This window comes from Procambarus clarkii, chromosome 45, assembly GCF_040958095.1.
Source record: "Procambarus clarkii isolate CNS0578487 chromosome 45, FALCON_Pclarkii_2.0, whole genome shotgun sequence".
In the NCBI taxonomy this organism is placed as follows: Eukaryota; Metazoa; Arthropoda; class Malacostraca; order Decapoda; family Cambaridae; genus Procambarus; species Procambarus clarkii.
The window spans coordinates 4,386,844-4,412,702 of record NC_091194.1 but is presented as its reverse complement, the minus strand read 5'-3'; the positions used below and the strand labels follow the sequence as shown (position 1 = coordinate 4,412,702).

Genomic DNA, 25,859 nt, shown 5'->3' with positions numbered 1-25,859 from the left:
TATCTAATGGTTTAAAACTAAGGTAGATACATTTGGAACATTTTACAACTTATGCAGGTCAAAGACTTCAGCATACAGTACCTGCATTTAGCCCACAACTCTTGCCGATAACAAGAAATGAAAGATGTTAGTCCATAAATATGCTAATAGACAGAAGCTTTGAAAGAAGTAGATATAGATAGTTAACCACTCAACAACCAGTAAGCTAGCTGTGGCAGGCGCTAATGTTGACCATTCAAGAAAGTAATATTTTGAGAAATCTGAAATACAGGGAGTGTAATACAGTACAGTACGTATTAACAAGGTACAGCGTCACGACAGTTTATATTAAACTTTAGTTCATTTTTAGTAGATTTTTTCATTAATATTTGCCCTGAATCTTCATAATTTTTTAACATTAAGTTAATCTATAGAAAAAATTATTAAATAACTTGTAATGGGTTTGACTTGTTTATTTTTATTGCATCTTTGTAGTAGTTACTGTATTGTTGCCCAGTGTTTGCTTGCAAGTGTGTTCAGCATTTGAATGTACTGTATTTACTAAGTAGTTTCTCTAAAGTAATGAGTAAGAATATATTTATTTTTGCTCATTACACACTATAGTATTTTATACAGTTTTGCCATGGCTTATTTATGCATTGCAAGGTTTGTGAACATTTAAAGAAAATTAACATTCAATTCTTCATCATTTTAAAGTTGTAATTTTTTGTTTTCAGATCCTATGGCAGTGTATACAAGGCATTACATAAAGAATCAGGTCAGGTTCTGGCCATTAAGCAGGTACCCATTGACACAGATCTACAAGAGATAATAAAAGAAATATCCATTATGCAGCAGTGCGACTCTCATCATGTTGTCAAATACTACGGTTCCTATTTCAAAGATTCAGACCTGTGGGTAAGTTGCTCTGACCAGGCTTCTTGTGTGATGACCATATCAACTAGACCAGTGTATCTCAACCTTCATACCCTTGAAATAATTCCAGGCTATAATTATACACACAAAGTTTTCATTGTCAACTGAAAGATGATGATTTCTGTCTTTGCTCTTGATACTAGTTAAATGAGAAAAATTAAAAACAAAAATGACAAATATATATATGCACATGATTAGAATTAGTGTATATATCACTCTCTTGCAGAACCCATAGTTACCTTGGGGTTCCACGGGACCCTGGGTAAGATATGCTGAACTAAGATTGTTAAAATGTTTGTATTAACATGCTTATTGTCTATAAGTAATAATACCAGTACTGTACAGTATTAAGGGTTCAATCTGTCATCAGTTTATTTGTGATGTATACTCCCTTCCTACTACGAAAGATAAGTACTGTACATGCATGTGTATTGTCCCCGTATGTTTCCTGATACACATCGCTAACATGCATACTGAGCAGTACTGTACTGTTACAGTACATTTTATTTTTAATAATTACAAATTTGATATTGTACTGACACAAAAAAATATTTAATTTGGCTTTAACCATTTTTAATTTTCAGATTGTCATGGAGTACTGCGGTGCTGGTTCGGTATCGGACATTATGAGGTTACGAAAGAAAACACTGACAGAAGAAGAAATAGCAACAGTTATATATGATACTTTACGTGGTCTAGAGTACCTACACCTCAGGCGGAAAATACACAGGGATATAAAAGCCGGGAATATCTTGCTCAACACTCAAGGTCATGCTAAATTAGCCGACTTTGGTGTGGCAGGTCAGCTGTCTGTAAGTACTGTATACTTTTCTCCTAATGTTTTTGTTTATGATAACCATATATAAATACAAAGAAGTTTATGCAAATACTGAACATTGTCAAAAGAAACTAAGGCAGATTGTTAGGAATTTTATTGATAAAATTCATGTACACTTAAAGAAAAGCCCGTTCATTTGTGGTTGCTTGTCATATACATCATACTGCTTAGACCATGAAGATATTGAAAAATTTAAGCTAATATGCATTACCTAAGAAAAACCAACATTTTTCATAGTGTCAATCAGTGTATTCGTATGTATATTTGATGGCATCAATGCCAGACAGTGATGGTGCCTCAAAAAGAAGCTGCAAGTGATATTTAAATGGGAGGAAATAGATATAAATAATTCACAAGTGACGTAAATACTATACAGTACTGTACTTGACTAAGTGGAGTAGATTGCCTGGGTAGTATGGTAGAGATTATAGTGCAGGTCACCACATGATGCAACATTGTGTCCAGTTAGGCTGTGTGTTAGCCATTCAGCCCATCTTCTTCAATTGTCACATCACAAAAAATTATGTGCCCTAACATAACTGATGGACCCAGGAATAGAAAATATAACCGCCCATCATCTTGGCGAGCTGCAATGATTTGTAGTACAGTACATTACATCACATTTTGATGTAGGGGATCTTTACGTCAAAATATTATGTATATGAGAGGACAGGTTAGGCCATTGCCCTCTACCTCAATAGGGTGATACTGCACTTCCATTGCCCATATACTGCAACTAATCCTATTTATCCTACTTTATTAAAGAGTTGTTTTTCTTAAGAATTTTTTGTATTTCATTATTTAGAATAATTCAAGAGTAAAAAATAAAAATTGTAATACACACTGAATTCAGTCATAAATTCTATTCATAAGGTTTTAACACTCAAAGTCCTAAGGAAGGTTATGAAAAGCAAATGATGCCACCCACAAATAATTTTGGTGGTAACTGCCAGGCACTGTCATGTTATTCTTGGCAGGGCTTGAGATGCACCAAAGGTCATTTACCTGTGCTTCATCAGTCATATTTAAGGGTGGGCTTATCTATTTGTGTATAAACTAATTTTATCAACTTTTCAGTCACTGAATATTAGGTTAAGGATGTTAAACTCAGTGTTGTGCCAATGAGCAGCAGAAAGGCAGCATTTTAGACTACAATTATTCTAATGTAGAACTTTTATTTAAAATAAGCCATTCTAAAATGTGCTTCTTTTCAGGACACGATGGCCAAAAGAAACACTGTGATAGGCACTCCTTTCTGGATGGCCCCCGAAGTGATTCAGGAAATAGGTTATGACTGTGTAGCAGATATATGGAGTTTAGGTAAAATTTGCCATAAAAATGTATGAAATAATTTGGCCCATTCTCTGTATTTTCAAATCCGTAAAAAATAATACTATTTTCCTCTATCATAAACATATGAATCAAAGTGATCTGCTTAACCTATTGAGACTAATTCATAAATGTTATGATGCTTTCATTTTCACTATATTCAAATGTTAATGGATTGGTCATTTTTGTAAAAGTAGCATATTCTGCAAGAGTGGGTTGAATAATTGGTCTTGCACAAAGTTCAGAGTAGCATTGAAGAGTTAAAACTTTTGCAGAATCTTTTTTTAACTGTTACTTGGCCCTTTGAAGCTTTATCATCATTTTAATATTACATGGTGTTCATCCAATAATGTTTTTTCCTTAGTTCAATAATTAGCAACAATAAATGCTGATATTCTAAAATTTTTCTTCAGGTATAACAGCATTAGAAATGGCAGAGGGTAAGCCCCCATATGGAGACATTCATCCCATGCGTGCCATATTTATGATCCCTACCAAACCCCCACCATCTTTCCGAGAACCAGACCAGTGGCAACCGGAGTTTATTGACTTTGTCTCCAGGTAAAAACATGGAAGCGGTGCTGTTAAAATTTGAAACACCACAATTAGTGGAAGTCTAGAGATTCATGTGTACAATAAAGTATTTTTGGCATTATGTATGAATTATGCCAATAGTGTTAGCACATCTGCATCATGTTCTATTAACCAAGTTGGGAACTAGGACCAAGAGTCATAATGAAGTTGAGACAGAGGGAGTGAGTGTAGCAGTGGAGAAGCCAAGACAAAAGAGGAGGGGAGAGCTGTGTAGTGGAGAATCCAAAACAGAGAGTAGAGGTGTGTAGGAGTGGAGAAGCAAAGACTGAGAAGAGGGGAAGAGTAGTTGTTAGGGGGCCAGAGAGAATTGGAGGAGAAACTAAGAGAAGGCATTAACTTGAGGGGAAGCTGAGAAGAGGAAAGGAGATCTTAAGTAGTCTATTGGGTAAATAATTGAAACTGAGGAAGGTCACAAAAGGCAAGGTATCGAGCAGTAGGAAGGGGTTGTATATAGGCTTTTAAGAGGTGGGAGGGAACCTAGAGATTGGGAAAGTGGGGAGGGGGTGAGGAGGAACATGCTAAAAATCTGGATAGGTAGTAAAATTTGATAGGTCTATTAAAATGTTCTTGAAACAAATATTGCATTGAACATAAAATGTTAATTACCTTTCATAGATGTTTAGTGAAAAACCCTGAGGAAAGAGCGACAGCTTCAGAATTGCTTCAGAATCAGTTCATCCGAGGTGCGCAGCCTTCAAGTATACTTCGGAACATGCTAGAAGAGGCTATGGAGATTCGGGAAAGTCAAAACTCAAATAGACAAACGCAAATTAAGAATATAACAGAATCTGTAAGTATTTCAGGAGAATGTGTTTTATGGAGTTCATAATACTATATTCGTATGAAAGGCTATGGTGTGCTTGTGAATACTGTACATTTTTCTGCATAATTTTATATTTTTGAGGATGCACTAGCTTTCTGCAACTTGTTTTTTTTTTGTTTTAGTACTACTGTACTGGTATATTGGAAACAGACTTTTCAAATACATTTAAAGTCTACATTGTTGTTCTTGCCAGCAAGGGTTTGCCTTTATAGCTTTGCCTATACCAGAGCTTTGTTTTGAGAATTGTCATACATAATTTTGTTTTATCCCTTTTGCTTCATATTTGAACACTGGTATATTACCATGGCTTCTGCTGGTTTAGGACGGTGTGGCGCCTTGGTGGTCATTTCCTGTACTAATTTTATCCAGTGTCATGCTCTTCATTTCTCTGTATGGTAGGGAATTTGCAGTTTTGCTCCAAATTTGGTATAAATGCCATTACACCATGTAATTGTGGCTGTTCAAAATTGTATAGTCCAAAAAAGTTTGTCACTAGTAAATTGTCTACATATTTTTATTATTTTGGAGTGATAGTTTAAGAATGTTGAAAGTAAATTGCTTCCTCTTTGGTATACAGCAAACCTTGTGGTCAAAATAAAATTATGCTATACTGATAAGGAGCCTAGTAGCACCTTGGGGGGGGTTTGCATTTTGTTTAATATATTATGAAGACTATTTATTTCTGATTTGTATCTTCACAAGAATCTTATTAAGTGGTCATTATTTTTGGTTAATTCTTTCATTGTGAAGTGAAACATAATATATTATTCATATATATATAAGCTTTGTAGTCATTCTATTGTGTTTTGGAGTCGTGTGGTTTAGTTAATGCCAGGTTTGAAGCTCTGAGAAATTTGTAATAATAATAATAATAATTCATTATCAGGGAGCAGGCAGCCAGAGTGTATTCATACACGTTAGCCATATATCAACGGCACCCCCCCCCCATCCAGGTCGAATTAATGACCCCATCCAGGATGCAAACCCACAAGAAGCTGACTAACTCTTGAGTACCTACTTACTGTTAAGTGAACAGGGACATTAGGTGATAGGAAATGCACCCAACCATTTGTAATCCTCCCGGGATGCAAACCCAGAATTCTCGATTGTGAGTCGGGATCGAACCCAACTGTACTACTGGGACAGATTGGGACCCCTGTTGTAGGTCTTTTGTCAGTTTTTGGAGTCTGTTCCATTATTCATTATAATATAGGAGTCATTGTTCATGGTTATAACAATGACTCATTCAAATTATTAAAAGTTCACATGGAACAAATAACATTTAGCCCCCTCATGGTATTTAAAAAAAAGTGTGACAGTATTTATTAGAAATGAAGACCATTGACACTGGAAATTTTTACAAGGCACAGTTAGTTGCTTGGATGTTATTACTTTAATGTTCGGTGAATTTGAGTACTGTAGTTGATTTTAGCCTGAAAAATCTTGCGATATGACATTGATATTTTGGAAGATTATTTTCATTTCTGACTACCGTGCTTGTTCAAACACTCACATTCACACACTCACAGTAACAGCCTCCTCCCACAGTTAAAATTAAAAGATTGATTCAGCTAATTACAGGTATTACAGGTACAGCAGCAGGTTCTATTGTAGTGATTGCAAGGAATCGTCTGATTTCAGATGGTCATTACACCTGTTATCTTTCACTTTCATGCACATAAATTTGACAATACAATTTGCAGTGATTTCATTTTTTTTTTTTTTTTTTTTAAACTTATTTAAGCTAGTCAATATCAGGTGCTGGACAGCTGGTAAAAAGGTTAAGTATATTTTTGTGGCTTTTTTGTTGGTAACATTAAAAAAAAAAAGTGTGGTATGTGTATTCTGATGGCCTGGCTGGTGTACACACTTTGGTTATACAGTATATACAAAATTGAATGTACCAACATCAGTTATGTATTTGTTAATGCTGCTTTCTATATGGTGGAGGAGTTTGAAATTAACAGAATAATTTATCTAGATATAGTATTGTAGAATTTATTAACAGGGATTGATGGTAAAATTTTATTTTATTGAAGAATAACATTGCATGGGTCATTTGGGAACTGAGTAATAATGCAAACTGAATTATAATAGTACTTCTGCTCAACAGTTTACACAAGTTTGATGAATTGGATGAAAATATCAACTTACAAAAACATTTAGAGTTTATAGTACCATGACATTAAAGAACAAAGAAAATTATGTTTAATATCAACATTTTGCTTCTATGGAATTTACTTGAAGTTCAATCTTCTAACCTTAACGACAGCATTGGAGTTTCCTTCACTTTGAGTTCGTGTTCGTGTATGTGGCAAGTGTAAGGAAAGTGCTCTAGTTATTTTAAATAGAAGCTTGCCTGTATCATAGATTATTAGTAAAATTAAAACTAGTAAAAATATATGGTACATCGGTGTTGTTGATACTCGTAGAATCATTACGATTAAAAAATATAAGACATCTTGAATTAATTTCCATCATTTGAAATCGACTTGAAATGCAACAAGTTTCGCAGACTTCTTGGTTTGTTAGTATTTCTCAACGCGTTTGTAAGACGTTCTCTAGTTCCTTTTTACTTGGCTTACTTGCTTGTGTGTACTTATTCCCATCATGACCCAGATAATAGCATTGGTTTTAGGAACTTTTTTTTTTCTTTTCAGTTTTTTTTCAGGCTTTTGTTTTAACATAATTATGCAGCTGTATAATGTGCTGCTGTACTCAAAATAATGGATATTATTCATTGCAAGTACATGATAACTTTTTTTAAATGAATTGATTGGAAAACAAATCTGCTTTAAGCTACCCTTAATGAAATGTAGAAAAATACATCTGAATACAATGTCTTAAGAGGCAATCTTGAAATGTTATGGACATAAAGAGGAGGACTTGAGGGTCTGGGGTTTCATTATGACTGTTCTTTGATAGTATTATCTTGCAGACACACACAGTTTGTGACTGCTTTCTCCTGGTGAACTAACTGAATTTTTAAATTTACTAATCACATGCCCAGTGACCACAATATTAGAGCAATAGCATATAAACACCATATCAATAACTGCATATCAATATGTTGATACCATTGAATTAACGTTGATGACATTGATTGTGGTGAACCAATGCTGCTCTTCAATATTGTGCCAACTGGATTAATTTTATATGAGCATACATTTTTTATAATCTTTGCTTTAATTAAAAAGCACTCGATTATTTTTATTAATTAAAAGCAATTGAAAAGGACTTGCTGTGTAATAGATATTTTGTTCACAAGTTGTGAATGTTTTGAGAAATTTACATTTACAAAGTTGGTTGTCCCATTGTTGAAAGTGCTCCTGTGAGGGGAAGGGGGTAGTTGTATAGGGTTGTAATAATATGCCCCCAATGTCCCTCACTCCTCACAGCAACAAGTGCCCCTACTACAGTTGCCAAGATTGAACATGCAAGCCGAGCAGGATAACAAAAACAATCAACACAATCAAACCCATCATCACAACCTTGCTAATACTGAACTTCAGGTAAGTATTTTCGTGACAAATGCAGCATGGAGGTGCTTTGTGAAGTTTCGTTTCACACTGATTTATGTTGTCCGTACAGTATAGCTGCCAAAATTCCTCCCGAACGGTAATTTCTGATTAAATTTGTCAATTTTTATCAGCCAGCTTTAGTCAACATGTACAAGAGCTCCTCGGAGAATTTGTCAATTGTATGTTGGTGTTTTTTAGTCTACTAACAAATTACTATATGGAAAGCCTTGCTTGGTTTGGTGCTGTTGAGCTCTTCATGTTTCATGTTGCATTTGCATGTGTAATCAGCCATAGTTTTAATTTTTAAAAGGTAAAATCTCCCAAGGTTATTGAGTTGGGTCAATGATTATGCTAATAGGAGAGATTGATAATGAGTTTGTTTGCATGTGTGTTTGTGTATAAGGGTTGATTTTGCATGCAGATCCTAAAGTATATTATTGTTGTTAAAAGGGAAAGTTGAATTTAACTTCATTATGTATGGTATACAATTTTTTTTATTTAATCTACTAAAAATTGCATGCATCTTGTACACAAATAAGCTTTGTGGCACTTAACATCCTCTTTAAGGCAATGAAAATTATAGCAAGGGGTAATGTTTTAATTTTTTTTTTTTTTGCAGTAAACATGCTTGATAGTAACCTGCATTTTTTAAACAAAAATAGTGTATGTGAACTCCCCACATTGTGAAGGAAGGAATTGTACCAGGACTGGGTAAATGAAGTTCATAATGTTAATTACAAATTGTAAGAGTTGGCCGATAATACACACAGTGTGTGTGGTGAATTTTGAAAGGAAATGGTATGACAAAGTAGTGAAAGGTGTTTGTTTGTTATTGAGCAATATAGTGAGATGTTGATTTTAGGCTTCATAATTATTGCATGGGAATATTTCCTTTCATGTGACATTGGCCTAGCAGAAAATGGATGCCTCTGAGTTAGGCACCTGTTGTGGGTTGCTTCCTGGGTAATGTCAGTTGTTGGCCTAGACCTAAGGGACCTCGGTAAGCTTGATAGGCTTTCTGTTCTTGACATTATGAAATCATAACAAAGGACCCTATTTGATGCCTGGCTGGCATGTGTGCCCTGGGCATTACTTCCACCTGCTTCCACCTGTCACAAGTCGAGCCTAGCCTTAGGCTGGGCTCGGGGAGTAGAACTACTCCGAGAACCCTCTCCAGGTATGCTTAATTTACTTTCTGCTAATGATGCTGACCAGTTAGGACTGTAGTACTGGATACAAGTATGTAATTAACCAGGAGGTCTGGTGAGAGCCTAGGTCATGGGAGCATAGTTTTCCAAAACCAGCAAGTAGAAAAGATAGGAGATTTGGTTATTATGAAATGTCATTTTCAGTTGAGAGTTGGTGTGACCAATTTGCATTTGTCTGGATCTACTTTTATACTGTATTGGATAAAATCTGCTAAAAAGCTGCTAGTTTCATCATGCTGTATATCAGCCGAGTTTCCTTTCTTATCAATTCCTATTGATACTTCTATCAATAGTAATTCACATTTGTTTTGCGTGGCAACATACATGTGTTGGACATTGATATGCTTGTAGTTGGGCGAAGATTGGGATGGTAATCATGGATCAAGTGGGATGGTAATCACTACCAAGATTTTGATTAACTCGTGGTGCTTTGAATGTACATTTTGAATAATTGGCAAGCTGAAATATATAACTTAAAATTAGATGAATGAAAACCTCCTTTCACAACAGATTGTAATTAAAAAAAAATTATCTTGCTCAGGATGAAGACGAAATGGACAGCAGTACTATGGTTCGGTATAGTGGTGGAGATAGTGGCACTCTTAAGTCACTGAATAATGAAGGCACTTTGATGGCTCCCTTGGGTTCTGGTGGAACTCTTAAAGCACCAGTTGGTACAGGAACTCTAAGTGCAGATCTTGGCACTATGGTCATAAACTCGGATAATGAGCATGACGAGGATGACGAGGATTCCACCATGAAAAGTAAGAATTATATTTTAGTTAGTGAAAGATAACCATTAATAATACCTTACCACTATGATGGAGCCTGATGGATGTAAAGTATAACCTGAATATCCAGGTGTCATTATTTATTTGGTTTGAATGTATAATTTTATATGTATGCTGCTTATAGGTATACATGTAGCAGTGTGACTGTTGAATAGATTCCTCTCCATTAGGTATTCCTAACCATTGGACATTAAAACTGTCCAATGATTTAGACACTGTTCAATTATTTATAGAAATATATATAGTTGAAAAATAGAGGAAAAATAGATTGGTTAGAAAGGTGATGTCCAAGATCTAATAGCTCAATTCTGCAGGTACAAATAGTAAGTACAGTACATTAAAACTGTGGGTTTGTTTAGCATTTGACAAATGGCATAGTATACATTCCATTAGTCTGTTTAGTCCATAGATCTGGGTGTTAAGTGCAAGGCCACGGGAAGTGTGTGGACAGCACACAGGAAATGGCAAGAGTCAAGACTAAGGATTTATATTTAATATGACAAGTTACAGTAGGTACTGAACATCTTGTTTTATGAAGTGGAAGGGTGCTGCTACTGATGACTGCTGGAGTGTGGCAGTATTTGTTTATCCTCGATGCAATATGTTGCAATTGATATCTTAAATTTTTACAATGTTCTTTACGTTTGTTCTTTGGGCCGATGCCTCGCTGCCCCATGAAAGTTGGAGACAATGTAATGATGTGATGTGTTGTGTATCATACAGAAACCCACCATTATTGGTGGCATGCATAAAACATTACCTATTCAATACCGTAGTTAATTTATCACTAAAATTTAAAAACATTTCCCATAAATTTATTCTGCAGCAGTAACCCCAATCCCCAACAACAAAATGCTTAATAATTCACTACACTGACTTTGTTGTCAAAATTAACATGCAATACCATTCAGAATAATACCCATTTCTCAAAATACAGAAAAGTTATATTTAAAAAAAAAAAAAATGCTTTCGGCTACCTGTTGACTACAGAGGTGTCTATAACGGCTGCTGTTACATCCCTACATGTTAAAATGCCATTTTGCAATCCTTGCTAGGCCAACTCCCCATTAATAAAACATTAAGTCTCACAACATTATTGTTAAGAAATTTGGCTTTTTAATATTATTTCCCATTTTATTACCAAAGTGTGTTTTTTTTTCTTCCCATGTTATACAAATTTTGATGTTTGATATACTGCATGTGAATAACAGATTTTCCTATCATTATTGCTAGATATGTTGCAAAAAAAAAATTCCTAACTATTTGCTGAATAATTTTACTTTTTCCACAGGACATGACACTGCACCGGGAGAAAGACTGGATCGGCCCCTCTTCCTCGATTATTTTGACAAGAAAGAACAGGAAAAGAAGGTAAAAATTTTTTATTAATACAGTACAATAAATGATTCATATTTTATAGGCACAAAAGTTGTTAATAGTTTATATTTACATTTCAAGGTCTTATGTTTCAACTGTTTACATTGAACAGGCAAGAAGTAAAGGCTTGAAGGATAGTTCAGCAATGAATCAAGTGACATCTCAGCAGTATGTTGGAACTGGTCGACCAATTATCACACAGCAACATCCTACTTCACAATCAACTCGGGTATGTCTTTTAGATTGAATTGATTTATAAATGTGATAAGATTAGTAGTCTTGATTAGCAAAAATAGGCTAAATTCATGTACTGTATTTGGGTCAATGCTGGTTGGAGGATGTACAAAATGAGTGGAATAACTTGATAAATCTGTCTTTGATCCCTTTTAGGGCACCAACACAGGTGTAAATTTCTTTTTATTTAGATTTTAGTTATTTTCATTACAAAGAACTGTGTTTAATCAGTTACTTTACTTGTGATAAAATAACATGGATAGATAGATTATGGGTACTGTATAACAAAATATTATATTGAACACTATCTGCATGTTACTAGCAGAGGCAGAGCTGAGGCAGTTGCATGCCCCCCCCCCCCCCCTTACACCATTAGTGCCCTCAGCACTAATTTACAAAAACTGTATTGGTCATCTTGGGCTGTTACCCTTTCAATGACCAGAAACATTTACATATCGGTAGAACTTTATATACATGCAGATTTACATGCTTCCTGCAGGTCTGTGTTCATTTCCTGACCGTTCCGTCCGAGTGGTTGTGCATCATTACTACAGTATCCTCTGCCCTATCCAAAATCCTTATCAAGTGCTATATATAGTCATAATGGCTTAATTTTCTTCCTTTTTCCTTATTTCAGTTGTTGGATGACAAACATATATTACAACAGCAGCAGAATTTGCAGCAGCAGCAGGCACAATCCAGCCTGCAGCAACAGCAAGTGCTTCTCCAGCAGCAACCACAGCAGGTACAACTGAGAAATCAGGACTATGAGAAACAGGATGAATCGGATAACACAATGATCTATTCTCCTACAGCCTTAATACAATCTCAGCCCAAGCCCATGTCTGCAGAGGAGCGAAGAAAATTTGAGGTAATTGTTTATTTTTAAATAATCGCCCAGTTTTGTTTATTGTAAATATATATTTGGGCTGAATATATTACTGTCTTCTCTCTCTAATTTTTTACATTCCTTTTTCATAAGGAAATTTTCACTTTGAAGAATCCTTAATTTAAAATTTATCAAATCTTCCTTTGGAATGAGTGTTTTTAGTGGGGTTCTTTACTAGCCTTTTCAAGGTACAGTATATTCATGAACAAAATTTATGTATATGTATAATTAGAAATTATAATTGGCCCTGAAGTTTATGTGTACTCGCCTAGTTGTGCTTGCGGGAGGTTGAGCTCTGGCTCTTTAATCCCGCCTCTCAATTGTCAATCAACTGGTGTAAAGATTCCCGAGCCTACTGGGCTCTATCATATCTTCATTTGAAGCTGTGTATAGAGTCTGCCTCCACCACATCACTGCCTAATGCATTTCATACGTTAACTACTGACGCCATAACGCTTTGAACATTCTCTTTTGTATCCATTTCTAATAACAAATGAGCATGCTCTTTATTTCTTACTCATTAATCATTCCACCTGTCCTCTCAATTAGCACATCTCAGTTTGTACATTATGGTCCCTATTACAAAGTACAGTACAGTAGTATGAAGAGTAGCAGTTCACAAATATCCACACTTTGTGCTTCATTTGGTTAGATTATCTTAGGTGGGAGGCTGGGGTTAATACATTTCTTTAGGGTTACCATTTTGTACAATATAGCAAATCAAGAGAATGGACTGAATTACTAAATCATAAATAATGGTACATTAAATAATATGCTTAAATACAGTATATAAAAATAAATAGGTAGGTACCTCTGGTTGGAAAGGGGGACCCATAGCTTCAGAGAAAGGGACATGCAAAGCATTAGAAGGGCATTTAACATTGCAGGAAAATATCTGCAATAATGTAATTATAAGAGTAATTGGGTAAATTTTAGTAAAATACTTTTGTTTTTGGTCATATTTCAATATAAAGTGCTTAAAATATATGCATGTCACAAACAAAAATGTAATGTTCAGTACAGTACCTTTTAGTAATACAAATCTTGAATCACTGTGAGAATAGGGGGTTTATGTTCCTAAAAAAAATTTTTACCTACTGCATGCAGTTAATTTTTCCCTGTCCCTATTAATACATTCCTTGTCAGCAGTAAAAAGTTCAAGTTTCCAGCTACAAATTTTAGTTTTTCCTTCCAGCACATCGTAGTGAAAATATACGACATGTAATTTGTTACCAAAGTCGTTGGATTCATGTTGCTTTCCGTAAAATCTGGCATAAGGTCTCCTGGCTTCCAGAAATGCTTTCTGCAGCACAAGGGTTGAGACAGCTTGACATTTAAAAATAGTGATATTATTTTTAGTATTGATCATTTGGTTAAATTGGCAGTGTGTTTCCATTTTATCGTCATACTTGGTACAGTAATTGGATGACCTCATGTTGGATTAATGTTTTGTTGAATGTTGTTCCTGTCTCGGTTACTCATAGGAAGGATACTTACAGTTTTGTCATTTTCTCCTGAGGTTTTAAGTCATCATGAGAAAGTTTCATTGTATTTACTTGAAACTTGAAAATATTGCTATTGAAATTGATAAATTAAAAGGCCATAGAGGCCATTTTGCATTATAATTCCCATTAATAACTATTGAAGCCATATGTTTGAATCTAACTTTCAGCCCTTAACTCCTCAGGCACATGGTACTACCTTGAGATTTTGTTGTGCATAATTCCTGCACAAGATTTTTAAAAAGTCAATTTAGTGAATTGAAACTTAAAATACTAATGATGACAAAGTGAAGGTTCCTAATTGCAAATGTTTTTTGTGTGTTCAGTTAGAAAAGGTCAGTGCAGGAGTAGTGAAGTAAAGTTGTTACTGTCCAGTCACACCATCTACCCTCTACTCTGGGGCCCCTCCCCCCCATCTTCCCCACCTTTTACTGGGCCACCCCCTTAATTAGCCAACTTGGCCTCCCCCTCACTCTCTTGTCTATCCTAACTAATTTAATTCCTGTAGGAGTCACATCTTTTTGTAAACGGGGTGTATGAGTTTTAGAATTTTTTTTTTTTGGTCTAGGTAGAGTCCTGTCACTATTATTCACTAGATCTAAATCTGTTTGAAGGTAATGGTTTTCATTTGAAAGATTTATATATATATATATATATATATATATATATATATATATATATATATATATATATATATATATATATATATATATATATATTTATTTATTTGGTAGTATGTTGGTGTTTATATGAACCAGTTGTGTAACTCTTTCACGAACCCTGGGCCTGTTCTTGCCGAGATCACCAGTTTATGAACATTTCTCAGTAGCTTGTGACCTGGGATATCCCCATGATGGTAATAATTCAGAGAACATGGCTTAATATGAAAACATCTTAAACAATAACACAATTTCCTAGTTTTCTTCCAAAATTTTTCTAAGCTTTGTAATTCTTATGTTTGTTATTCACTGTTTTCTTATCTATAATTTTATTGCCCATTTTGCTTAATTCCTTATGTATAGTAAACTATAAACAACATGATACAGATGAAGTACACACACATTAAATGCATCATGGTACAGCACATATTATTGTCTGTTTAATGTGTATAGAAAGACTTCAAATTAACAGTAGCCTTTCAGCACAGGCTAAAATATTTGAAGTTTCTTTAAATAATTCATATCAAATGTATGTATTGTTAACATGTGTTACTGCTCTCTGTCTGTGCAGCACTCAGATATAGAGGAAAATCATGTGAGTAAAATCTTTGTATTTTAAATTTGTCATTTATAGAGGTACTAAATTAGTTGACCTTTGTTACGTATAGTGGTGCTACCATGAGGGAAGTCAAATGGGCACCCCTACGCAGGCATAATAATGGGCACCCCTACTTTCATTGATGGGTCTATGGATACACTTACACAATATTGCCACTTGGGACTCAGCTCTGTTTTGTACACCATATTGTCTTTGAATGTTTCCCACTCTTTTCTTATTTTTGTCAGACGTATTATATTACGTTTTCACTTGTGTGCGCTTGCCATTTTTTCCTAACTTGCAAGCATGTTGTTACCATAGCTTTCATCTTTCCTTTTTCCATGCATTCCTGTTACTTTGTGCAACTTGTGACTACTTGACATATCGTAACTAAATTAGCATGTGTATTGGTTAATGTGTCCTTAAAGCTTTAACAAATTAAGGGGCAGCTGCAATCTTTGCCAAATTTTGTTATACTATATATTGAATACTTCCCCTATGCATATAATGTTCTATCACTTACAAAGAATGAGAAAAATACACTATTTTCTTTACAAATTTAGGTGTAGTGTCAATGCCGGCAATAGAATTATTTTTTTGCTGCTGCTTGACACATGCAGGGAATTATGATCATGTATACACCCAACTACATTTATACTTGTGGATAAAAAAACGGTATTTATTGTATGCAGAGAATAAGCCATAATAAAGTGGCTGGAAAATCAATAACCTAACACACATTTGAAAGGAAAATTGTTTCAGTCCATCCTGAACTGTTCCCAAAATGTCATCCCTTTTTTATATGTGGGTAAGGTTATTATTCTTTATTCGTTGATGCAAAGAATGTAAATTTTATGGCTACAAAATGAGAGAGAAATGCAAGAAAATGGGAATATGAGGATGGTAAAATGTTTGTATATAGTTAAAGAGCACATAGAGCTTCACTAGAAAGAAGACGAGAGAGATATCAAATAATATACACGTGGAAGATACTGGAGGGAAAGTACCAAATCTACACAGTAAAATAACAACGTACTGAAGTGAACGATATGGAAGAAAATGCAGAATAGAACCAGTGAAGAGCAAGGGTGCCATAGGCACAATCAGAGAACACTGTATAAACATCAGAGGTCCACGGTTGTTCAACACCCTCCCAGTGAGCATAAGAAATATTGCCGGAACAACCGTGGACATCTTCAAGAGGAAACTAGATTGTTTTCTCCAAGGAGTGCCGGACCAACCGGGCTGTGGTGGATATGTGGGCTTGCAGGCCACTCCAAGCAACAGCCTGGTGGACCAAACTCTCAGAAGTCAAGCCTAGCCTCGGGCCGGGCTTGGGTAGTAGAAGAACTCCCAGAACCCCATCAACCAGGTAACGGTGAAAAGGGAGATACAAATATTAAAGATAATCATTTAGAGAAGGACACGTGTCTCTTTCAACATGATTTGAAATAAGGAACTAGGAAGGGATAAATGCGCATGCCACACACAGATGAAGTGATTATTAAGTGGTTCAGAGGATATTTGGAGAGAGAGAATACGTGAGTTGTATGATTAGCTTTGATGGCGTGAGAAGAGTGCAATATCGTATAACAACCAATATATCTATCTGGAATAAGCGAGTACTGTATATTCTGGTGTTAAGGTACTGTATATACAGAAATAATTAAATGTAATAAAGTAATAGGAAAGAGTGCATGTAAAAATTTTGCCAGAAGGCATATGAAATATGGCTGTCAAAAATATTAAACAAAATTTTGATAAAAACAATAAGCACGAATGCTGTGGCCAAATTGTCCTGCAGAATAGTAAATGGAGAATACCAGAAGTTAGATAAATTTATCTGCTGTAGAAGGTAGATTCCTTTGTGGAAAATGTTAAGATACTGACGAAATCATTTGAGAACGTTGTAGAGACATTTGTGGAGTTGAAGCGGAACTACTTTTGGAAAAATAACCATGTAAGAGAGTTGTGTTGACAGTAGTACCAGTATATTGCCAGATGGGGCAGTTGAGAACAGATCGAGATAATTGAGAACACCCCACTGAGGTGAATAAAGGTATTGAATATACTGTACTATAAGCCGTATTAATATACCGTCCGTAATTACACCTTGGGGGGAAGGTGTTCTTCCACCTACAGCTATCCAGAATTATGCCAATTCTGAATAGCTGTAAAAACTAATGATGCATAGAGTGAGTGGTATATTACTGTGGGTATTTATTAGCGATGTGATATTTCAGTGTGCAATACATGGTATACGCCATCATATATGGGGTCAGGAGTTAGATTAAGATGACTGATGTGAAAAGGAGGTACCTAGTTTATAGGCCTAGTGTGAGAAATTGTGGCATGTATAATTGTATGTACAAGGATGATACAGTAGTTCATTCATCCTAAAGTTAAAGTTAAAAATTGTGGGAGAAAACTGTTAAGTGGATGTGGACTAAAATAAAGTTATGATGGTTGAGATAGAAATTATGCATGTAGTAAATGTGAATGATTGGGTGCAGGAAGGGTAACCCTGTTTAACCTTTCTGCTGCACCATCATACCTTGTGTTGGTTCTAGGGATCAATGTCCCTATGGCCCGATCTCTCACCTTTTGTTATATTTCTAGTAAGAAAAATCTGCTCTTTAAATCCACTGTTAAACATACATAAAAATATTGACTTTTAATAGGACAATGCAGTACTCTTTAATTGGATATAATGTATCGGTTTATAAAAAGTACTACTGTACATTGCATAGAGCATTTGTGCCTACGAGGAGTGATTTATCTCTAGTGGCCACTAGCTACTTTGTAACTTGGTCTAGCTGCTGTATTGCTGCCATTATCTCTGGCCTACCTGTCCTCTCAATTAATACATCTCATTTTGTACACTACTCCCCAACATGCAAAATAAGGGGTATCATGAAAAGTAATGGCTCACAAATTTCTACATTTTCTATCTGCAGGTTGGCTCAATGTGGCTTCAGTTTGTGTATACTATTGGTATCCCAAGTTTTATATTTTGTTGCAAATCAAGAAAACTGGATGTTCTGGTACTTAAATTTCACTTTCAGAGCTTAAAAATTTTCCCATTTTCTTTGCTCATTTGTTACCAACTTCCAACTGTTCTCCCTGATTCATTTGTCCCACACTTGGAAAATACCATCTCAAATTTTATGACTGACAGGAAACAACAATGTTGTTATCACATCCTATCTGCTATTAATGTTTCTCAATGCTGTTTAGATTTAGTTCTCTTTGCCAGGTTCCCTTGTACCTAGTTTTTGATGCTTGGCATATGTGTGGCACTTTTCAAGGTTCAAATTGTGCTTGGACTGTGCACATTCTAGTAGTAGGCAAAGTTACATGTATGGTAGATTCAAGGATTCCTTGTTTGTTCTTATAATGTACCATCCTAATTTTTTGCTAGTTTTATGTGTATGCTGCTGGTGTTATGATGATAGTGTGTACATTACCAGGTCTCAGGTTTCGGTCTCTCAGTCTCTCTCGTTCTCCTTTTGATTTGTATAACTGCCTTTCCTAAATTGTTCGGTCCTCTTCCCAAACCTCATTACTTTATATTTTTGGCATTAAAATGAGAGTACAGGTAGCTGTTTTTATAACCATACCTGCAGCTTGTCTGTGTCTTTGCGTGATACATAGTCCTCAGTCCTGGCCTTCCTCGTTTGTTTTGTGTCAACAAACTTTGCTACTATACAATTCCTACCTCGGGAAAAACTTATGTCAGGAAGAGTAGCAGCACAATCAAACTTGCAGGATCCCACTTGCCACTTCCTTCCACCCTGACACTGCCTCTCTCACTATAACTGTTTCCATTTTGTCATATTGTGTACTCCGGTACAACATCTTTTCAGTTACCCTAAGACTTCTTTACCAACTTGTGAGCCATCCTATTGTCGAGGCACATTCCTTTTGGAAATCTATAGTAAGGTCCTGTAAGTGCGCTTTAGACACTTATTTCCCCTCGCTCTTTACTGAACTTGTGGGTGTGCCCCTGGATGCACAATGTGCATATTCCATGATGAGCATGTTTACATTTCAGAATGATCTCCAAAGACAACTTGTACAGATGAATAATCCAGGGAATCATCATCCTCTGCCAGCTCGGGGAGTCGCAGCAGAAAACCAACCAAAATTCCAGAGGTCCTTTATTGATGGAGATTTTGACTTTGTAAGTTCTATTTTCTTTAAAACCGAAAAAAAATGTATATTTAGGATAATGTCTTGGTACTTTACAGTGATTATATATATACAGTATTTGTTTATTCAAGCAACATTAAAGTGTAGAAGGGATACACGAGTCTTGACAATATACTGTACGTCTAATTTAGTCAAATCCATACACAAGTTCTTTTTCTTTATACTCAATAGCCACAATAACATGACTGAAGTATGTTGACCAGACCACACACTAGAAAGTGAAGGGACGAACCGAAACGTCATCTTCCCTTTGCTTTCTAGTGTGTGGTCTGGTCAACAATCAATGTATTTTCATTTTCATTCATGCCAGTAGGCTTGAATGCCTCAAACTTATTTGTAAATATAAGTAAAGATTAAAAAAATGGATTTGATAGAAATCGCTGAACATAATTAATATATTACCTGGATTTCACCTTGTTCTCCAGAATCCAGAACTTTTATTCAAATAAATTAGATTTTCAGAGGGAAAATTCACTGATCAAATTTGACCTGTTTAGATGGATCCATTATACAAGGATCTGGATTTTCCATTGAGCACTGTCCTGTTCTAGCAACAGTTCTGCCTTACATACTGTATCAAGGACTGCCTTACTAAAGGCTAGTATAAGGTGTAGTAAAGCTGGGATAACTGGAAAGAGACTGAACTGGGAAAGGTAGTATGTGGCATGCAGGAGTCGAGGAGTATACAACAACACTACTTATATTAAAGGGGGTGAAGCTATGAAGCTTGGTTAATGGAGCTCTGTCTCCATTACAATCATAAAGCTTGTAGAGACAAGCATACCGTAGGTGGTTTGACTTCCTAGGATACAAAATTCTGAAGGAAATATTCAAGGTGAGTTAAGAAGACCATCTTTAAATTTAGAGGAAATAGAACAACATGGCATGAATGTATTTAAGAAGTCGTAGAAGCCACCTTCATCCATAACCTAGAGCAGATAGGACACAGATAGGTAAGTACAGTACTGTCTTTGTCACCAATTCCTTGACCAACACCATGTTGCACTTTATAATTACAGTACTTCCCACATTGCACTAGTTTGTGCTCATTGAATTCATAACTAATTTTACTCTTCACATTATAGCATCATGTATGCATTTCATTACACTAACCCATGCATCCACCTGTACTCATCACACCACTATTCATATGTAGACATTTTCAGGCCCAGGGAACACAATCATGCGATTCAAACATGGTTTACTATGCTGTTTCCATTTTCACTTGAAATTTTAGAATCGTGTATCACTGTATAGCTGAGAATACATTCTGGTTTATGTGTAGATGTCGAAAGAAGTTAAATTTCATAGTACAGTATAAGTAGATATTCTATAATTGTGGAGTAATTAAATTCTTTTACTTTTAGCTAAAACACCTTACATACGAGGAACTACACCAACGTATGGCTACCTTGGATCAAGAAATGGAACGAGAGATTGACGAACTTCGTCAGCGATATCAGGCAAAAAGGCAACCTATTCTTGATGCCATGGACCAGAAGAGAAAGAGACAGCAAAATTTCTAGTATATTTGCACAATGTATATTATTGTACAGTGATCTTTACTGTAAGCTTCCAAGACATATCTCGTGTAATTGAAAGTACTGTGATTGCCACATATTGTGAGAGATTTCTTTGAGCAAAATATTAATGGTAAGGAATTGTAAACACATTTTACGAAATGTATAAAATCAATATTTTGTGGATATTGAAAACTAGTGACATCTAAAGATAAAATTTAATAGAAACGATCTATCTCGGGATGCGAAGTAACTTGTGTGCCATGTGATTAATAATCCCGGGTGGTTACAGTAGAGAACTGCGTAAAGTTAAGGTTACTTAGGCTGTAAAGAAGTTAGTCAAAGTGCCATGGGAACATGGACAACTTAAATACGATATAGGAGGAGTTATTTGGTAATACCGTAACCTAGTGATTGAATTACTGGTGGCGTGCTCTGTGGAACGTTATATGCTGGCATGTTGTGACCCAAGCTTGATTGAAAGTTATCTTCAGAATGACTTAATTAATATGAAAAATTTTATTCAGAAATATTGAAATATTTCAGCAGCAATAATTAAAATAATATTGCAGAACCCTGAGGGAAATAAGTAAAATTACTTCTTTGCTTTAAAGTAAATTGTATAGAAAAAAGTGATGTTATAATTTACAAAAAGTAAATTCTATTCCTTATAACTCGTGTGTATGGATGCTCGTACATTTTGTCAGATACCAATAGATAAAATCAAGGTTTTTATTTTCTATATTTTATCTTATGAATGTGGTGTGTGAAGTAACAAATGTGTAAATACATTTGATTAAAAAAAATCCCATTAACATGTATTGTTTTGGCCAGAATGTTTTGTTGACCTCAATTTGTGTACAGTATTTGAATTTCTTAATTTGTATTCAGATGAAAGTGTTACCATGAAGGTATTATTTAGACTTTCACACTTACATGTGCACACACTCATTGACGTGTCAAATTCTCTCATTAGTCATAGCTGTGCATGTCTTTCTCAGGGAATTAATTTCACCACCTTTTATCTCAACTCTGCTTATATTCTTCAATATCAAAGTAAATAAGGCATGACCTTAAAGTTTGTGTTTAATGTTTTTTGTGAAGTATGCTTGCAATGCAGTTTGTTCCAAGAGTCGCATAACAAATTCTGAATGACATTTGGCTGTGGACACTGACCTTACGTGTCTAGTTGTATATATTTTAAAATGAGCGACTATGCAAGTAGGTGGAAACTGCCTCCCTTGCATGACGGCTAAATCAACATTCGGGAAACACTTGGGTAAATTTCCCAAGTGATAAAGGATTTTCTTAAGCAAAATGTTTAAACTATGAAACTTGGCTACCAATATGGTTTTGAAGATATTTTGTGCCAATTTTGAGATGGGTTATTTTATACTATTGGGACCCACTTAATTTTCGTACTCCTTAGAATTGACTCGGCTTGGCCAATTTTTATTTCGGCATACATTTTAATTATTGAATAATAACTTAGGGATGTTAGCCTTCAATAAGTTGTACATAATAATAATGTATAGAGGAATAATTAAATGCATTAATTATAGCCAAGAAATATTTAAGTTGACATGAGTCATTTTTCATGTAAAATGGAAGAGCACATTAGTGAAGTACTGTACATAAATATATATTACCATGTTTAATTTATAAAAGAAACTAGTTTTGTAATGTTGACAGACTGAAGAGTTGTTTTAATGTAATGAAAACCTTCCATGGGTCATTTAGTAATTTTTTTTATATCAAGAATTACCTGCTGGCTTTTTAATTTCTTCTTAGCAAGTTTATTTTCTTTTAATTTCTAACCAGCCTTTCCCAGGGTGGAAATTTGATTGTCAAGATTCTGGAGATTATTTTAAGTTTTATGCAAGGGTCCAGCTGAATGTTTGAAGGCTTGTTTGATAGTTCAAACTTGAAGTTCTCATAAGAATGGTATTGGCATCAGAGCTCTTGTTATTGCCCGAGAACGTTGTGATTTGGTATTTATTAGGCGACAAGATTTACCATCACTTCTGTGTACGTCATGTATTTCACTACTACAATCTTGGGTGTAAAATGTATTCATTCCCATCGTGCACAGTTTGTAATGGTCGATCTTGCCACGAAATGTGGTTGTTTTCAGACAACTAAGGATTTAACACTTCTAGTCAGAGAAGGAATAATTTCCCAGTCTAAGTAACTAGAGGGGTTTGTATGTGTTTCTTGATTCAGTGACATTGATTCATCTACTACTGAATAGTGTCATACAGCATCTTGAATATTTGTCATACTTAAACAAGTGCCTCAGCCAAAACTTTAGCTTTGTGATATGGGAGTCAAAATTTTTAGGAGCATTTACAAATATTGTAGCAGATATGTCTATGTATTAAAAGGTGCAGTTGCAAAATTAGGATACAGTACTAATACCAAATTATAATTTACAGATGTGTACATGTATATAATATATACATACCGGTATAAAATTGTGTGTATACATTTGTCGAATTGTGCTTGTAGGGGTTGAGTACGAACTCCTAAGCCACACCTGTCAGAGGTTTAATGTATTCCCTCTGAACCCATTCCTTGACATTTAATTTTTCACAATTTTTCACAAAACTTATTCTTCTACACTATTCCATTTGTTTTCTTACATGCTCAAAAGTTCCTATTAACATTCCTCTGACATGTGTGTTCAAGTTTTCATCCATATTTGCTTGTCCTCATTATTAAACTTGTTACACCCCCCTAGCAGCACCTTAGATTATTACCATCGTCTTCTCAGTGCTGGAACAGTCAGCATCCTTAACCTTTTGTTATAGTTTAGTCCATGCAAGAGCCTCAACTCGTTCCTCTAAACACTTATGACTTAGTGAATCCCTACCCCTTAAAGCAGCACTGTCACAACAGCATACTCCAGAGTGGGACTTATATTATGTACCAGGCTCTTGGAGCCTTCTGTCCTAGGATTCTAAAAGCTTTTTACCTGCATGTTTAGAAAATGGCAATTTTATTTTTGCGAGCTTCCAGTACTAGGCCAGAAAGTTTTACCACTCTACAAAATTTCTTCCCCTTTCTTTTGCCTCACAATTCAAGTTTATTAGACTTCTGGCTTTCTCCAATTATCATTGCATTAACTTGTATAAATAAATGAAAGAAAACCTATTCCTCAACCAGCCCTAAAAGCCTGTAAAAAACTGATTTACCTGGGTAACAAAATGGCTTCATTTTGCTTCATCTGCTCACATAGATATGGATGCAACTAGTGAGGCCCACCCTGCCTTCTTTCGTGTATACATATACTGTATGTTCCAACGAGCCATCCTCGCCTTCAAGCATAATGAGTATATAATATCTTCAAGGCTTGGGGCCTGGTCTGCCATCTTAATTCTATCTCTAAGATTACTTATGCTCGTGTGTTGCATCATACTACTCTTCCCACCCTTCTTACTTTCCCTAATTCTGCACCCGTTTCTGAACCTTAACACATGTACCAGCTCCCCTTCTTCCGCTCTCCTCCAATCTTGAGATTGATCCCGATTTTTTATACATTTGTCTTGGTCACTCCATGCTTCTTACCTCCGAGTTGAATGCTCTAAGGCCCTTATCTCATTTCAAGTCTTGTCCTGTACTTCCTAGAAGCTGATTGACACGCTCCTCTCTCATGGCTGTCTAAATTGTATTATGGCTGCCATGCCTACTCCTCTGCCCCTCTGTTCTGCATCATTCTGTGTTGTACCTCAGCTCTTTTGCCTTTCATTTGTTCCCCTATCTAGAGCTCATGTTAAAACCGGGCATCCTGTCTCTATAGGAGTGTTGTGATCATTACTGCCTTCACTACCATGATCTCTTTAACATCCTCATTTTTGCTTATGCCGTGCTTTGACTGTTACCCCTCATGTGGGGTCTGTTACCTTTGGCCACCTTCCTTTTTATGGATGTCTCACTTGCTAGCTTTCCTCTGTGTTTGCATTGCGTGGTTTTGTAACACTTGACCCCATGTGGTAAAGGCTCCTTCCCCACGTACTGTTCTAAAATGCCTTTTCCATAAGCACTTGTTCATACTCGCATGTCATTGCCCTATTCACAGACGGGTCAAGACTAGCACCTTCATGGCTGAACTGTGAATTTTGTATACTCTTCATCAACTGCTTTTCTGACATTGTTCCTAGGTTATTATGGATGACACTCACATTGCCCATTTTCTCATTCCCTTTCCACAGGTGGGTATAGGAATAGCTCATGGTAAGCCTTAGCTTACTAGCTTCCCTGGACTATGACCTTCATATCATTTAACAATCAGGTAACCAATCATTGTTGGGTGAAGACAGGCACCTAGTTAATCCTCCCCAACTTGGATATGAATCTAGGTCCAACTGCAGGTGAGTGTTACCACTGCACCACCACCAGGAACTAGGCATTTAACCCTATGCATCCTGTAGTAGTCGAAATCCTATATTGGCAGTTACTTGTCTCTAGCATATTTAAGATAGTTTTGCTGGGTTCTTAGCCTTATTGGTATTGACTTAAATGACCCAAAGATGTTGCCACTAAGGAGGCTATCCACACTTGTCCTATTTCCCAACAAGGAATTCCTTTAGATTTCTAACCAGTTGTTCAATCAATCCATGACCACTGGCAGGGTCATTGGTCTGGTGTTATAAGTAATGAAGTGCGCATCCTTAAAAGGTTGCCCATTCCCTCTGCTTTTCTTCTACCACTAATCAGCGGTGGGAAACTGCTCTGGATAGGTTATGCAGTGACCACACATGCTTAACTTTCAGGCACTGAACCTCCCATCTCATTGCTCCATTTATGCATGCCACTCTTAGAAATATTCCAATTGTCAGGACAATCATGT

The 25,859-nt window shown here is 35.7% G+C and overlaps 1 protein-coding gene across 10 annotated transcripts in view; it reads left to right on the top strand.

Moving 5' to 3' along the window:
• hpo (serine/threonine-protein kinase hippo) overlaps positions 1 to 24,161 on the top strand; it is a 52,991-nt gene extending 28,830 nt beyond the window's left edge. For 3 of the 10 annotated variants that reach the window (XM_045761256.2, XM_045761251.2, XM_045761252.2), the window contains 12 exons: positions 717 to 897; positions 1,500 to 1,727; positions 2,968 to 3,073; positions 3,496 to 3,643; positions 4,292 to 4,466; positions 7,898 to 8,011; positions 9,770 to 9,992; positions 11,311 to 11,390; positions 11,509 to 11,625; positions 12,268 to 12,501; positions 19,333 to 19,461; positions 20,858 to 24,161. In XM_045761256.2, coding sequence (XP_045617212.1) covers positions 717 to 897; positions 1,500 to 1,727; positions 2,968 to 3,073; positions 3,496 to 3,643; positions 4,292 to 4,466; positions 7,898 to 8,011; positions 9,770 to 9,992; positions 11,311 to 11,390; positions 11,509 to 11,625; positions 12,268 to 12,501; positions 19,333 to 19,461; positions 20,858 to 21,016 — 1,894 coding nt within the window. In that variant the 3' untranslated portion in view covers positions 21,017 to 24,161. The remainder of the gene's footprint in view (positions 1 to 716; positions 898 to 1,499; positions 1,728 to 2,967; positions 3,074 to 3,495; positions 3,644 to 4,291; positions 4,467 to 7,897; positions 8,012 to 9,769; positions 9,993 to 11,310; positions 11,391 to 11,508; positions 11,626 to 12,267; positions 12,502 to 19,332; positions 19,462 to 20,857) is intronic. The other 7 variants (XM_069301218.1, XM_045761257.2, XM_069301217.1 and 4 more) reach the window with 3 other exon arrangements.
• Positions 24,162 to 25,859: the final 1,698 nt, after the last annotated feature.